The following is a 16833-nucleotide window of genomic DNA, read 5'->3' as shown; positions in this document are numbered from 1 at the left end:
CTGGCCAAAGGCTTTCATTTTAATATGAATTTCACAGGAGTTGGGAAGGGTGAGCATGGAGAGGGATGGACAGGTTTAGGGAGGTAACCCCTGAGCTCAGGATCTCAGACACAGCCGCTCCTGTGGCAGTGAGATGGGAATTGAGGGTTGCTCGAGGGGCTGGGGCTGGAGGGGGTTACAGAGATAGGGATGGGGTGTAGGGGCTGGAGGGGGTTACAGAGATAGGGAGGGGGTGTAGGGGCTGGAGGGGGATACAGAGATAGGGAGGGGGTGTACGGGCTGGAGGGGGTTACAGAGATAGGGAGGGGGTGTAGGCGCTGGAGGGGGATACAGAGATAGGGAGGGGGTGTAGGGGCTGGAGGGGAATACAGAGATAGGGAGGGGGTGTAGGGGCTGGAGGGGTTTACAGAGATAGGGAGGGGGTGTAGGGGCTGAACGGGGTTACAGAGATAGGGAGGGGGTGTAGGGGCTGGAGGGGGTTACAGAGATAGGGAGGGGGTGTAGGAGATGGAGGGGGTTACAGAGATAGGGAAGGGGTTTAGGGGCTGGAGGGGGTTACAGATTTAGGGAGGGGTATAGGGGATGGAGGGGGTTATTTAGATAGGGAGGGGGTGTCAGGGTTGGAGTGGGTTACAGAGATAGGGAGGGGGTGTAGGGGCTGGAGGGGGTTACAGATTTAGGGAGGGGGTGTAGGGGCTGAACGGGGTTACAGAGATAGGGAGGGGGTGTAGGGGCTGGAGGGGGTTACAGAGATAGGGAGGGGGTGTAGGAGATGGAGGGGGTTACAGAGATAGGGAAGGGGTTTAGGGGCTGGAGGGGGTTACAGATTTAGGGAGGGGTATAGGGGATGGAGGGGGTTATTTAGATAGGGAGGGGGTGTCAGGGTTGGAGTGGGTTACAGAGATAGGGAGGGGGTGTAGGGGCTGGAGGGGGTTACAGATTTAGGGAGGGGTATAGGGGGCTGTGGAGCCTATGGGCTTTGAGTGTATTTAAGGCTAAGATAGAGAGGCCGTGATTCATAGAATCTAAACAATGGGGAAAGAGGCCATTTGGTCCATTAAGTGCACACTGATACACTGAAGTACATTCCACTTAGACCCATCCCCCACCTAACTGTAACCCCGCATTTAGCAATGTCAGATCCACCCTAGCCTGCACATCTTTGCACTGTGGGAGGAAACTGGAGCACCCGGAGGAAACGCATGCAGACATGGGGAGAATGTATAAACTCCACACCGCCTGAGAGTGGGATCGAACTTGGGTCTCTGGCACTGTGAGGCTGCAGTGCTACCCACTAATGAAGCAGAGTAAATGCACCCTCTGTTCTACAGTACCCTACTCCATCCTTACCTATCTCTGTCCATTCTAACTGTTCCTTACCCAACCCTACCCCATCCTTACCCATCCCTACTCCATCCTTACCCAACCTTAATCCAACCTTGCCCATCCCTACTCCATCCCTATCCATTCTTACCCATCCTTACCCATTCTTACCCATCTCAACTCCACCCTTACCCATCATTAGCCAACAGTAATCCGTCCTTACCCATCAGTGCCCATCCTTACTCCATCCTTACCCATCCTTGCCCATCAGTACTCCATCCGTACCCATCAGTACCTATCCCTACTCCATCTTTACGCCCATCAGTACCCCATCCTTACCCATCAGCACCCATCAATACCCCATCCTTACCCATCAATACCCATCCGTACCCATCAGTACCCCATCCTTACCCATCAGTACCCCATCCTTACCCATCAATACTCCATCCTTACCCATCAGCACCCATCCTTACCCAAAAGTACCCCATCCTTACCCATCAGCACCCATCCTTACCCGTCAGTACCCATCCATACCCATCAGTACCCCATCCTTACCCATCAGTACCCATCCTTACCCATCAGTAACCCATCCTTAACCATCAATACCCCGTCCTTACCCATTAGCACCCATCCTTACCCATCAGTATCCCACCCTTACCCATCAGTACTCATCCTTACTCATCAGTATCCCATCCTTACCCATCAGTACCCCATCCTTACCCATCAGCGCCCCATCCTTACCCATCAGTACCCATCCTTACCCATCAGTACCCCACTCTTACCCATAAATACCCCATCCTTCCCCACCAGTACTCCATCCTTACCCATCAGTACCCCATCCTTACTCATCAGCACCCATCCTTATCCACAAGCACCCATTGTTAGCCATCCTTACCCATCAGTACCCATCCTTACCCACCAGTGCCCATCCTTACCTGACAACTGTCTTTTCCACCCTCAAGGAAGCCAGCACAGAACATGTTTCTTGAGATCTGGCCTGGGTAAGCGTTTTGACAGGAGGTTTTAGACAATATTGGGACATCAAGGCACTGGAGATCAGCTGGATACTGGACTGAAATAAAAACACAGTTTATATTCAATTTGAGACGGCTTCCAATCCATCCCTATCAGGCCACTCACATAATCACTGTATTCATCACTGTTGACTCACGTGGAATGGGAGGGAAAGTCTTTCAATCTTAACCTTAACTAATCCACAATTTGACATTGATCCTGAAAACTGGGGGAATTTAGTTGGAGGTGCTCTACCCCAAAACCAGGAATGAGGCATGCCAACATAGGGCTCGAAGTAGTGAGATCACGCATCACTGTTTGTGAAACCACTCACCGAAATTTGTGACGTGAGGCCCTGAAATTTATGAGACCACACCCTGGGATTTGTGAAATCTGAAATTTGTGAAATCATGCACCGATATTTGTGGAGTTGCACACTGAGATTTCTGAGAGCACGCTGTGTGATTCATGAAATTTGAAAATAGTGAATTGATACTCCTAAATTTCTGAAATAATTTGTGAAATTTGTGAAACTACACTCTGATATTGGTGAAATCACACTGTGAAATTAGTGAAATTATGTACTGACGTCTGTCAAATTGCACATCGAAATTTGTAAGATCACTTTTTGGGATTTATGAAATCTGAACTTTGTGAAGTTATACTCTGAAATGTGTGGAATCACACACAGAAACTTGTGAAATCATGCACTGATATTTGTGAAATTGCACGCTGAATTTGTGAGATGACAGTCTGGGATTTATGAAATCTGGAATTTGTGAAATGGTGCTCTTAAACTTGTGAAATCATGCACACGGAAATTTGTGAAACCGCACTCTGGGATGCAAAAAATCTGAAAGTTGTGAAGTGATGCTCTTAAATTTGTGAAATCACACTCTGAAGTTCGTGAAATCATGATCTGAAAAATTCTGAAATTCTGTCCATTACAATATTTTGCTGCGCTATATTGAAGAATGTTTAGAGTCTGCTGAACTAAGGGAGCCATTGGTTTTATTCCACATCTTCATGTGGCATCCTGTTAACATGGGGCCTGCAAGAGAGCCTGATCAGGTGACATTATTTCACTTCCTGTGAGGCTGCATCTCATTAGGGTTGAGACAGAAATCCAGCCGATTAGCTGAGGGCGGTGTTGGCCAGGGACCTGTTAGAACTCAGGAAGCCCATCCCTGAGCCTCCTCTTCAAAGGGCTCAAGTGATGAGCTCCGGCTCTTACCAAGGCAACTCAACGAGCTCCATGAGGGGTAAATCCATTGTCAGAGGGTATCACGGGGCCTTTATGAACAAGAACAAAGAAACAAAGAAACCTACAGCACAGGAACAGGCCCTTCGGCCCTCCAAGCCTGCGCTGATCGAGATCCTCTGTCTAACCTGTCATCTATTTTCTAACGGTTTGTGTCCATTTGCTCCCTGCCCATCCATGTACCTGTCCAAATATATCTTAAAAGACGCTAACGTGTCTGCATCTAACACCTCCGCTGGCAACGCGTTCCAGACGCCCAGCACCCTCTGTGTAAAGAACTTTCCACGCATATCTCCCCTAAACTTTCCTCCTCTCACTTTGAACTCATGACCCCTAGTAATCGAGTCCCCCACTCTGGGAAGAAGCTTCTTCCTATCCACCCTGTCTACACCCCTCATGATTTTGTAGACCTCAATGAGGTGTTAAATGTCGACAGGATGCAGAGGTCGAACGCGGATTGGCGCGAATGCCACTCACCTCCTCCATCATTGAGGAGGTTCCCCCAGCCTGAGACCAGGCATTGCAGCCCTGCAGAGGGGCAGGTCCTGGAGAGCTTGATAGGACGGACGTACTGAGTGAACTGCACCGGCTTCGAGAGCTTGACCAGCATGATGTCGTTGTCGGTGGTCCTGTAGTCGTAGGAGGGGTGGCTGATCACCTTGGAAGCCTGGATATGCTGTTCGGTGCCTTCTTCGATGTAAGTGTTGTGTTCACCGATGTGAGCCACCAGGCTGTCAGCTCTGTCAGGGATGCAAGGGCAGAGACAGAGAGAGGAAACATTTACGTAGCTCCTGACCTACTTCTGTGCTACAGCTATTCCCAAGGAAAGCATGTGGTATGCTTTATTGGTTGGGAATTGAGTCAGGATGTCATGTTTATAAGCTTGTGATTTGGCTACACTTTCTTTCAATTCTGGTCGCCACATGACAGGAAGGATGCGGAGGTTTTGGAGAGGGTGCAGAAGAGTTTTACCAGGATGTTAGAGATAATGGGAACTGCAGATGCTGGAGATTCCAAGATAATAAAATGTGAGGCTGGATGAAAACAGCAGGCCAAGCAGCATCTCAGGAGAGATGCTGCTTGGCCTGCTGTGTTCATCCAGCCTCACATTTTATTATCTTTTACCAGGATGTTGCCTGGTTTAGAGGGTATGAGCTATAAGGGGAGGCTAGAAAAACTCGGGGTGTTTCCTCTGGACTGGACGAGGCTGAGGTGGAGACTAGATAGAAGTCTATAAAATGATGAGAAGCATCAGTAGGGTTAATGGTCAGAATCTTTCCCAGAGTTGAAAAGCCTAATACTAGGGAGCGTGCATTTAAGGTGAGAGAGGGCATGTTCAAAGGAGATGTGAGGGGCATGATTTTTACACAGAGAGCGGTAGGAGTGTGGAGCACGCTGCCAGGGGTGGGGGTGGAGGCAGATACAAAAGGGGGTACATATCTAAAACATATGAATAAGCAAGAGATATGGGCCAAGGGCAGGCGGAGGGGATTAGTTTAATTTGACATTGTATTCAGCACAACATTGTGGTCCGAAGGGCCTGCTCCTGCGCTGTACTGCTCTATGTTCGATTTAGAAGGTAATGATTTGGAGAAAAGAAGTGACTCAGAAATAAGTGGCAAGGCGGGATGTTGGAGGGATACAAAAAGCTCACAAAGAGGCACTGGTAGGTTAAGAAAGTTGGCACAAAACTGGCAAGTGGAGAACGTGGGAAGGTTATTCATGGAGAACAAAGGACCAGAATATTATTTCAAAGGAGAGAAACTGCCAGAAGGCGCAACGCAGAAGGGACTTGGGGCAGTTCGTACACGAAACACAGAAAGCTAGCGCCCGGGGCGGGGAGGAAGCGGGGTAGCAGCAGGGAATCAGGAAGGGTCATAGAGCAGACAGAAGTTGAGGTGAATATTGGTAACAATTATTTAAGGAGAATGAGGAAACAGGTCACTGCTGGATGAGCGCAGGGAGTCAGGAAACAGGCTGAAAAGCAGAATTTCGAAGCCACGTGTTCGTGAGGGAAGGAATACAAACATAGGACAGATGAATGTCTACATGAAAAGATGTTGGAGGGGGGGTAGGGATTCAGCTTTGGAACATCAGTGGCAGGGTTGATCTGCACAAGAAGGTTGGAGTGCACCTAAACAGAAGGAGAAATGATATTCTTCCAGGGAGGTGAAATAGAGCTACTCGGGAAGGCCTATAAGGGGCTGGGAAATCAAACTTCAGGTCATCAAGTGGACTGATTGAAGGGAACGTAGTTGCTGTAGCTAGTACATCAGAAAAGCGTGTAGCACGCTGTGATCGTATAGCGGTGAGTACTCTGCGTTGTGGACGCTGCACCCTCGGCTTGAATCCGAGTCCCAGCGTTGCGGATAATCAATGGCACGGCAATGGGTTCGTGTTTTGGGGTGTCACGGTGGCTCAGCGGTTAGCACTGCAGCCTCACAGCTCCAGGGACCCGGGTTCGATTCCAGCCTCGGGTGACTGCCTGTGTGGAGTTTGCACATTCTCCCCGGGTCTGCGTGGGTTTCCTCCGGGTGCTCCCACAGTCCAAAGATGTGCAGGCTAGGTGGATCGGTCGTGCTAAATAGCCCGTAGTGTTCAGGGGTGTGGGGGTTATAGGGAGATGGGTCTGGGTGGGCTGCTTCAAGGGGCAGTGTGGACTTGTTGGGCCGAAGGACTTGTTTCCACACTGTAGGGAATCTAATCTAATCAGAATGTTGGCCCTTATTTCAACAGGGTTGCGGACTGCGAATGTACAAGGTGCTGGAGAGACCACAGCTGGAGGGCAGTGAGCAGTCTTGGTCCCCCTCATTTAAGGAAGGGCAATGATTCATTGGAGGTAGTTCAGAGAGGGTTCATTAGGATGGTCCCAAGAAGGAGGGATTGGTTTCTGAGCAGAGACATGTTTTTTGCGGGAATATGGCATTAGGATAGAAGGCTGTTCCTGGTCTTACTGAATGGTGGGGGAGATCAAAAGGCTGAATAAGGGCATAAGAACTCATAGAACTTAGAACAGCATAGTACAGGCCTTTCGGCCCACAATATTGTGCCAACCTAAGATCAATCTACCCTACATTTTACTATCCTCTGTGTGCCTTTCCAAGAGTCGCTTAATCGTCTCTAACGTTTCTGACCCCACTACCACTGCCGGCAGCGTATTCCACGCGCAAACCACTTAGGGCATGAGTAGGCCATTCAGCCCTTCCAGCCTTCAATCCCATCATGGCTGATCTCATCTAGGCCTCAACTCCACGCTCCTGCCCATAGCCCACGACTGATTAAAAACCCATCTGTCTCCTCCCTAAATATACACAGTGCCCCAGAATTCATCACGCCCTGGGGGAGGTGGTGAGCGAATCCCACAGATTCACACACCCTTTGGGAGAAGCCATTCCTTCTCATCTTCATCTTAAATCAGCCTTTTTCCTAAAACCATGGCCCCTCTTTCCTGACGACCCCCACATTGAGAAGCATCCCTTGTACATCTACTCTGTCGATCCGCCTTTGTAGGCCTCAGCCGGATCTCCATTCACTTTTCTAAACTCCAGGGAATATTGGCCTAAACTGTCTGTTGGTGAGACAGACCCCTCGCCTCTGGGATCAATCACGGTAATCCTCCCGGATCCAGTAGCCAAGTGAATGATTTACTGCTGTGCCTAGTTTCCATGGATTTGAGCGTCCTGTCCTCTGGCCAACATTACAGGTTGGTGACAGACATGTCTAAAGATGGCTCTGCTCCATAATTTCGGCCCAGGTGTGCTCAGAAGACCCACTAAGAAAGATGCAGCATCCACGCAATGGGGAAGGGATAGGACCAGGTGATTGCCGATTAATCCACTGAGTGCCCAAAGTTGTATTTCTGACAATAGGAGCCATTAGGCCTGCACTAGGCCCCAGGGAAGGGTCCATACTAGCATCTGGTCTTTATTCATTCATGGGATGAGGGGCGTCGTTGGCCAGTCCAGCATTTATTGCCCATCCCTAATTGCTCCGAGGGTAGTTCTGAGTCAAACACATTGCTGTGGGTCTGGAGTCACATGTAGACCCAGACCGGGTACGGATGACAGTTTCCTCCCCTAAACAGGATTGATGAACCAGATGGGTTTTTCCTGACAATTTGCAATGGATTCATGGCCGTTCCATATATTTTATTGAATTCAAATTCAAACCCAGGTCCCCAGAACATTGTCTGGGTCTCTGGGTTAACTGTCCAGTGATAATACCACGAGACCATTACCAGATATTATTTGTAAGGAAATAACTGGGGCATACCTTTAATGAGAAGTCACAGAGAGAGTATAAGGTTACAGTCAAGTGTAGGGATGTCTAAGCATACGAAAGAGGGTTGGCCTTGCAACAGCTCATAGTCTATATTTACAACAGATCGTAGCTAAAGTCTATTGTAGGAAATTCCATACTTGTGACAGATCATAGGAAAGATTGATATTTACAGCAGAACTGAGGGAGGGTGAAAACTTACAGTGATAACAAAATATTTCGGACTCTGCCAATTTGAAGCTATCATAGAAAAAGCTGGAGAAACTCGGCAGGTTTGGTGGAGTCTGAGGGTCAGGAAAAACAGGGTAAAATTTTCAAGCCTGGCATGACCCATCTTCAGAAACTCTTCAAGGGCTCTGCTCTCCACTTTTATCCGAAACTTGCAACCCATTAACCGCAGAACGCAGGGAGGGGTGAAACACGAGACAGATTGAATGGAGTGACTAGGCTTATCATAGGTAGCGTTTAAACATGGAATTGGCCACAGTTGTGGGGGGGTGGGTGGGTAAATACAGCTCACAGGATACTCTGTGCATAAGAGAGATCACAGGGAGATTATGGTTGTACAAGGATAGATAAAAGGCAGTGGATGAAAAGCTGTGCCCCAATTATTACCTTACAAATAATCATCTTTACAATCAGATGCCAGGACAGACTGTCCCTGGGGGTCCAGTGTAGATAAAATTCCTCCAATTGTCAGAACTTTAGATACTCAGTGGATTAATCAAGAATCCTCCAGATAGAGCTCTAGTCGTTCCCCGTCGCAGCGATGGTGCATCTTTCTGACTCACAGCAGCTCAAGGGAAGGGGCCATACACATTACAGTGGGAGGGTGAGGGGTACTTACGGCTTCGCACAGTGGGCAGCTGACAGGACCCACCACTCACTGATCACAGAGCCTCCGCACCAACGATAGCCATCGGTTGTGAAGTATACCTGCCAGGGTTGTGAGTGTGGGGGACAGTCAGAGCCATTAACAATCTTATCATCGTCAGCAGCTGCTGAGGAAGCACAAAGGGAGGGGGAATGAGAGGGTCATCATCACATTCGCAAACTATTCACCAAGACTCAATAATCATACTGTCCGAGGGTCAGCGCTGAGGGAGCGGGCACTGTCCGAGGGTCAGCGCTGAGGGAGTTGGCACTGTCGGAGGGTCAGTGCTGAGGGAGTTGGCACTGTCGGAGGGTCAGCGCTGAGGGAGCGGGCACTGTCCGAGGGTCAGCGCTGAGGGAGTGGGCACTGTCCGAGGGTCAGCGCTGAGGGAGTGGGCGCTGTCCGAGGGTCAGCGCTGAGGGAGTGGGCACTGTCGGAGGGTCAGTGCTGAGGGAGTGGGCCCTGTCGGAGGGTCAGCGCTGAGGGAGCGGGCACTGTCCGAGGGTCAGTGCTGAGGGAGCGGGCGCTGTCCGAGGGTCAGCGCTGAGGGAGCGGGCGCTGTCCGAGGGTCAGCGCTGAGGGAGCGGGCACTGTCCGAGGGTCAGCGCTGAGGGAGCGGGCACTGTCCGAGGGTCAGCGCTGAGGGAGTGGGCACTGTCGGAGGGTCAGCGCTGAGGGAGCGGGCGCTGTCCGAGGGTCAGCGCTGAGGGAGCGGGCGCTGTCCGAGGGTCAGCGCTGAGGGAGCGGGCACTGTCCGAGGGTCAGCGCTGAGGGAGCGGGCGCTGTCCGAGGGTCAGTGCTGAGGGAGTGGGCACTGTCGGAGGGTCAGCGCTGAGGGAGCGGGCGCTGTCCGAGGGTCAGCGCTGAGGGAGCGCCACACTGTCGGAGGGTCAGTGCTGAGGGAGTGGGCACTGTCGGAGGGTCAGTGCTGAGGGAGTGGGCACTGTCGGAGGGTCAGTGCTGAGGGAGCGGGCACTGTCAGAGGGTCAGTGCTGAGGGAGCGGGCACTGTCGGAGGGTCAGTGCTGAGGGAGCGCCGCACTGTCGGAGGGTCAGTGCAGAGGGAGTGGGCACTGTCAGAGGGTCAGTGCTGAGGGAGCGCCACACTGTCGGAGGGTCAGTGCTGAGGGAGCGCCGCACTGTCAGAGGGTCAGTGCTGAGGGAGCGCCGCACTGTCGGAGGGTCAGTGCTGAGGGAGCGGGCACTGTCAGAGGGTCAGTGCTGATGGAGTGGGCACTGTCGGAGGGTCAGTGCTGAGGGAGTGGGCACTGTCGGAGGGTCAGTGCTGATGGAGTGGGCACTGTCGGAGGGTCAGTAATATTGCCTGGTGTGATAGGGTCACAATTTGAAGATGCAGTGTGAGAGGGGATCCCATGCTCTGTGCCCCAGGCCTGAGCATTACGTTCGGTGGAAACAGAGTCTGTGGAAGTGTTTGAAGTGATGATGAAGTGGTGTTTGACCCCTCAGCTCCAAGGGGAGATATTTGACATTGAGGCCGCGCTGGAGAGGAGTGAGTCGATCCTGAGGCAGATTAACGTGATGGTGTAAATGATAGACAGTCGAGGAGACGCATTGATAGTGAGACATCGAGGTGGCTGTCGACAAGACTCGGACTTGAGGCAGAGAGACAGAGAGGTGGGAAGGGATTAAGTGAGGTAGTGAGGGGGAGTGGAGTTTGGAGGAGGTTGGACGAGAGAGACTGAAGTGAGCAGCTCTCCCAGGCTGGACTGGACTCGTTCCCAAAGCTGCCCCAGAAGGACTGAAGCTATTGAAGACTTCTAAGCTTCAAAATAACCGTACCTGCCGCTCCTAACAGCAGTACAAGAATCAGTAATTCCATGTTCTCGCTCCCTCTTTCTGCACGCTTTTTCTCCCAGCCGCGTTTCTCACTATATATTCACTCAGCATCCCTAAATATAGTAACAATCCATCAGATTGACAGCCCCCAGGTCTAACACTGAGAGGCAGGTGGAAGGGCAGCGACGTTTGTGACGAGGGCCTGGTTACTAAAGGAGAGATTGTTACAATATTCAGCTCTGCTCCAAAGAGAGGCGGAGAGGGGGTGAGGAAAGGAGAGAGAGGGAGAGGGAGTGTGAGAGAGAGGGAGAGGGAGAGAAAAAGGGAGAGAGAAGGAGAAACAAAAGGCATTCCCTCAGTAAAAAGAGAGAGAGAGAGAGACAGGGAAAGAGAGACGGAGAGGAGGAGAGAGGGAAAGAGAGGAGGCGATGGAGGGAGACAGATGGAGAGAAAGAAATGAGAGTGGAAGGGAGAAATAGAGAGAGAGAGGGAAAGTGAGAAGGAGATATTGGGAGAGAGAGAGAGGGATAATGAGGGAGAGAGGGAGAGAGAAAATAACAGCGAGAGATAGAAAGAGAGAGGGGGATGGAGAGAAAAAGAGGGACAGAGGGAGAGAGAGAGGCGGACGGAAAGAGGGAGAGACAGAGTGAGGTGGGGGATGGAGAGAGAGAAAGAAAGCGGGAGGGAGACAGAGAGAATGAGAGAGAGGGAGAGGGAAAGAGGGGGAGAGAGAGAGAGAAAGAAGGAGAGAGAGAGAGGTGGGGAGAGGGGGAAGAGAGAAGGCAACAGAGGGAGACAGATGGAGACCGAGAGAAAAAAGATGACAGTAGAAGGGAGAAATAGAGAGAGAGAGAGAGAGAGAGAGAGAGAGAGAGAGAGAGAGAGGAAGAAAGTGGCATTGGCGGGGGAGATAGAGAGAGGAAGAGGGAGAGAAGGCGAGAGAAAACAGCAGTGGGAGGGAGAGATATGGAGAAAAGAGGGAGAGAGGGAGAGAGAGAAGGAGACCGAGAGGGAGAGGGAGAGAGAAAAGTGAGCGGAAGATAGAGAGAGAAAGGAAGAGAGAGGGAGAGAGAAAATGACAGTGAGTGGGAGAAAGAGAGGGAGAGGAATAGAGAGGGGGAGAGAGAGAGAGAAAGAGTGGGAGGGAACGAGTGAGAGGTAGAAACGGTGAGAGAGGTAGTGAAAGAGATAGAGATATGAGAGAGACGGGGGGAGAGAGACAGACAGGTGCAGATAGATCGGGGTTTATTGCTGAGTGTCTGGCCTGTGAACTGTCTGCTTCAGCAGATAGTCCCTGGGACTCTCTCGTGATCACTCTCCCTGCTCCCTTTTTTCTCATCACCAGCATCATAAGTACCTGCAAGACTTACTGTATGAACCATTGACCTGTTTATTAGGAACAGGAGTAGACCATTCAGCCCTTCCATGGATCCCACTCACACCCCCCACCCATAAGGTTTCACTACCCCATACATCAAGAGTCTATCTATTGTCACATAAACTCAGTAAGCCATCATCTTGGAGAGGGCTTGAGAGACCTTCAGAGAGAGGAACGTCTGACTAACTGGCTGACAGCCTGTGTCCCTTCACCCTGGCCCATCCCACGTTGGGATTACCGCTCACTCCATCCCAACCGTGCCAAGTTTCCTCGGCATCTCCTCATGGGACGGGGAATCGGTGCAGGCTGCTGGACCCCGCCTCACCAGAACATCTCCCTGTTCACCTCAGAAAGGAATCTACCATCTTTTGGAGAAAGGGTCTTGCGCTGTTGGGCGAAGAAGGACGGGGGCCAGGCTGGAGCTGGAATTCACCGCAGCGCTTACGTTTCTGAGTGGGGCTTGGTTGACATGCAGTGCAGCTCAGTGGTGGGGAGTTTGAGCGCAGGTCCGATAGCTCCCTCCAGCTCATATCCGCGGGCCTCCCTTTGTATGGGCACCTTGTGTGAATGTGAGCTCTGTGTTGATCTGCCCTTCGACAGCCTCAAACCAGAATGGGTGCCCATCGATCAGAAGGGAGCCGGCCTGACCGTGTGGGCACACAATGACAATAACTGCAGCTCTATGCTTTGACGCGGTGGCTCAGTGGTTAGCACGGATGGCCCACAGCGCCAGGGGACCCCCCAGGCTCAATTCCAGCTTCAGGCCCCTGGCTGTGTGGAGTTTGCACAGTCTCCCTGGGGGCTCTGGGTCAGATCAATTTGCTGATTCCCAGTGGGGGTACAGGTGGGATTTCTCCCACTAACTGCGTGTTAGGGGCATCGTACATACGACACAAAGGCATTGTAAACACGATGGGAAGATTTCAGCGCAGCAGCAGATGAAGACCCGCTAGCCATTCGCAATAGTTGGCGAGTCGCCTTGCAGCACACACGAATATCAGCTCCGAGCCGTCCTTGATGCGATCTTCCTGGAATTCCCTTCCAGCCAAGGCCCTGCACAAACAGGGGCCGAGTGCTAATCGCGGAAAATTTCTCACTCACCGTCTGGTCATGGTCAGTTCGGGCTGTGACATGTGCGGACATTCACAGGACAGTGTGTTTGGGAAACACAGTCATAGGGAAAACTGTCTGTTTGAACAGTTGCTGTTTGGAAAGGGGCCGGGCTGACGTTGGTTGAAGCAGTAGGAGGCCATTCAGCCCACCCTGTCCATACTAGCTCCCTGCAAGAACAGCTCAGCAGGCCCCCTCACCCTTTGCTCAACTGCCTCTGTACGCCCTTCCTTATTCACAGGAACCATCCAGTTCCTCTCAGGATCTGTGACTGAACTTGTCTCTGCGGGCGTTCCCAGACAATGCATTCCCGATCCGAACCATTTCCAAGGTTTCCCATGTATCCCGATCACCTCAAATGGGTATCTGCCATTTCATGATTCTCCAAACCAATGCCAGGGTTTTCTCCTCATCTACTGTGCCTAGCCCCCTCGCAATTTTGGAGACTCGACTGAATCCTTTTTCTAAGTCCCAGCATTTCCAATCCATCCATGGAATAGAAGAAGCTGATCCGTGGACCTGCAGAGTCTTGGAAACAGACCCTTCGGCCCAACCCATCCATTTTGACCAGATATCCTAAACTGAACCAGCTCTATGTTCCTACATTTGGCCCATATTCCTCTAAAACCTTCCTATTCTTGTACCTGAGAGAGCAGGAACTGCTAATGCTGGAGAATCTGAGACAACAAGGTGTAGAGCTGGATGAACACAGCAGGCCCAGCAGCATCAGAGGAGCAGGAAGGCTGACGTTTCAGATCAAGACCCTTATAAACCTCTATAAGGTCACCCCTTAGCCTCCAACATTCCAGGGAAAATAGCCCCAGCCTACCCATCAAACTGAAAACCTCCAGCCCTGGAGACATCCTGGCCATCCTTTTCTCTACCCTTCCCAGTTTAACAACATCCTTCTGATAGCAGGGAGACAATGGGCCTAGTGGTATTATCGGTGGGCTACTAATCCAGAGACCCCGATAATGTTCTGGGGACCGAGGTTCGAACCCCACCTTGGTAGATGGTGGAATTTGAATTCAACAAAAATATCTGGATTTAAGAATGTAATGATGACGGTGAATCCATTGCCAAATCTCGGTCGGGGGTGGGGGGGGGGGGGGGTGGCAAAAAAAACCATTGAGTCACTAACGTCCTTTCGGGAAGGAAACTGCCAATCCTTACCTGTGATTCCAGACCCCACAGCAATGGGACTGCCCTTTGGACAGTTAGGGCTGGGCAACAAATTCTAGCCTAACCAATGATGCCCTTGCTCTGAGAAATGTAGCAGGGAGACCGGGATTGAACACAGTATTCCAGAAGTGGCCCTAACCAATGTCCTGTACAGCCATAACAGGATACCCCTACTCCTGTACTCAACGCACTGACCAATAAAGGCAAGCATACCGAACACCTTCCTACCGCCCTGTCTACTCCATTTTTCCCTTCTCGTGAATCATCTCGACTCTATAACTCATTCTACAAGCTTCTCCTGTCTTCACAAATGATGGGCCCCAGAGTTGGACGCAGCTCTCCAGCTGAGACTGAGCCAGCATCTGATACAGGCTTCCCCAGCTTTTGTTCATCATTGTACTCCCATGCCCCTGGTAATAAAAGTCAGCGTGTCCTACATCTGGCTCAGACAGCCCGGGGAACACCAAACGCAGTGGGATCTGACCAGCCCATTTGCCTTCCCAGAGGTGCCAGACACAGCTGGCCACGACTGCATTAGCCTGGGGCACAAAATGTGTCTGTCCCAGTTGAAACGATACTGAGGTGGAAGTGGTTCGACAGCATTGAGTCGATCGGAGTAAACATTACTGGTGATCTATCCTAGACCTTGATGCTATGATCAAGAAAGCACAACAGTATGGCTCCTTCCTCAGGAGGCAAGGGGACTTTGGCATTGTCCACAAGGATTCTTACCAATATTTGTAGATGTGCCATAGAAAGCCTCCTATCTATGTGCATCAGAGCTTGGTACTGCACTGTTCTTCCAAACAACGCAAGAAATTACAGGGAGTAGCAAACACAGCCCAGTACCCTCACACAAACCAGCCTCTCCCATTCACTGACTCCATCTACACTTCCCACTGCCTCGGGAAAACACCCTACATCATCAAAGACCCCTCCCACCCCGGTTATACTCTCTTCCACCCTCTTCTGTTGGGCAGGAATTACAAAAGTTTGAAAACAGATTGAAGAACAGCTCCTTCCCTGATGTGCTCAGACTGTTGTCAGTCAAATATTACCGAGAGCAATTTCATAGTGAGTCAGACACAGTTTTATTAACAAAAGCTTTTGGGAGAAGCAGGGACCTCCCCAAACTTCTCAGTTATGACAGACAATTTCAAAGGTTATATATACATTTACTATCACGCGCCAACCTCCCCCTCAAGTCGTGTACACAGTTCATTCATCTGTTCCCAGTATCTTGCAAAGCAGGAGTCAGTTCGCGCCTCTATTATTGTCAGGACGGGATTCATCATTTCAGTGGACTGTGTGAAGTTTGATTTAAAGGTCCTTTGTGTTGTTGACCTCATTACTTCTTCCTCCAGTAAGTCACTGTCTCTTAAAAGTCAACGTCTTTAAAATTTAATGCCTTTACTTCTTCCGTAAATTACTTTAGTTCCTTCTTCAAGGCTGATGAACAGACCTCTCATTGCTCAGAGTCCATCTCTCTCACTGCACAGTGCGTTGGGTATAGGGAGTTGGGAAGGTCATGTTGGGGCTGCACAGGACATTGGTTAGGGCCACTTTTGGAATACTGTGTTCAATCCCGGTCTCCCTGCTACAGGAAGGATGGTGTGAAACTTGAAAGGGTTCAGAAAAGATTTACAGGGATGTTGTCAGGGTCGGAGGGTTTGAGCTACAGGGAGGGGCTGGACAGGCTGGGGCTATTTTCCCTGAAGCATCGGGGGCTGAGGGGTGACCTTATACAGGTTTATAAAACCATGAGGGGCATGGATAGGGTGAATAGACAAGATCTTCCCCCCCGCCAGGGTAGGGGAGTCCAAAACTAGAGGGGCATATGTTTAAGGTGAGAGGGGAAAGATTGAAAAGGGACCTGAGGTGTAACTTTTTCACACAGAGTGTGGTGCGTGTATGGAATGAGCTGCCAGAGGAAGTGGTGGAGGCTGGTACAGTTACAGGGTGGGTACATGGATAGGGAAGGGTTTAGAGTGATATGGGCCAAATGCTGGCAAATGGGACTAGATTGATGTAGAAAATCTGGTGGGCACAGACCATGTGGATGAGTTCCATGCTGTACAGCTCTATGACTCTATAAACTTCTCTGTAGCTGTAACACTATACACTGTGTTCAGTTCTATTACACTGATGTACTGACGGGAAGTATGATTTTCCTGGTTAGCATGCAAAACAACACATTTCACTGTATCTCGGTACATGTGACAATCACCAAATCAAATATAAAAGGTAGTTCAGTTTCAGCCGCATCTGCTGTGATTCTGTTCTCTTTTATTACAACAGATATCCTCCTCACTTAATGAGCGCACCATTGCAAAAGTTGCCAGCATTTAATTCCAAATTTTATTGGGTTCAAACCTGCCCGTGGTGAGAAGTGAACCTGGGGAGAAATCGGACATTTGCTGAGAGCTGTGTCCCCAAGAGATTGGTTGATGTGACAGTGCATTAGAGAGCATTTACATCAAAGGTCAGACATGGCTGACCGAGGGAGCCTCAGAATGTGTTGAAGCTCACCTATCTGTGTGCCAGACACGATCGCTTCCCCTTCACACCGAGCTGCGGTGAAGTCAGCGTTACGCTCAGCTACTTTAGAAAAGGACAG

The 16833-nt window shown here is 50.6% G+C and overlaps 1 protein-coding gene across 1 annotated transcript in view; it reads right to left on the bottom strand.

Annotated features, from left to right (window-relative positions):
- LOC125448454 (uncharacterized) overlaps positions 1-16833 on the bottom strand; it is a 130959-nt gene that overhangs the window by 76561 nt on the left and 37565 nt on the right. The window contains exons 6-11 of the mRNA XM_059641281.1: positions 14506-14755; positions 12814-13048; positions 10550-10638; positions 8724-8877; positions 4076-4338; positions 2259-2395 (exon numbers count right to left, since the gene is read on the bottom strand). Coding sequence (XP_059497264.1) covers positions 2259-2395; positions 4076-4338; positions 8724-8877; positions 10550-10638; positions 12814-13048; positions 14506-14755 — 1128 coding nt within the window. The remainder of the gene's footprint in view (positions 1-2258; positions 2396-4075; positions 4339-8723; positions 8878-10549; positions 10639-12813; positions 13049-14505; positions 14756-16833) is intronic.

This window comes from Stegostoma tigrinum, chromosome 41 (genome assembly GCF_030684315.1).
Source record: "Stegostoma tigrinum isolate sSteTig4 chromosome 41, sSteTig4.hap1, whole genome shotgun sequence".
In the NCBI taxonomy this organism is placed as follows: Eukaryota; Metazoa; Chordata; class Chondrichthyes; order Orectolobiformes; family Stegostomatidae; genus Stegostoma; species Stegostoma tigrinum.
The sequence above is the reverse complement of the archived record's forward strand: the minus strand, read 5'-3'. Positions and strand labels throughout refer to the sequence as shown.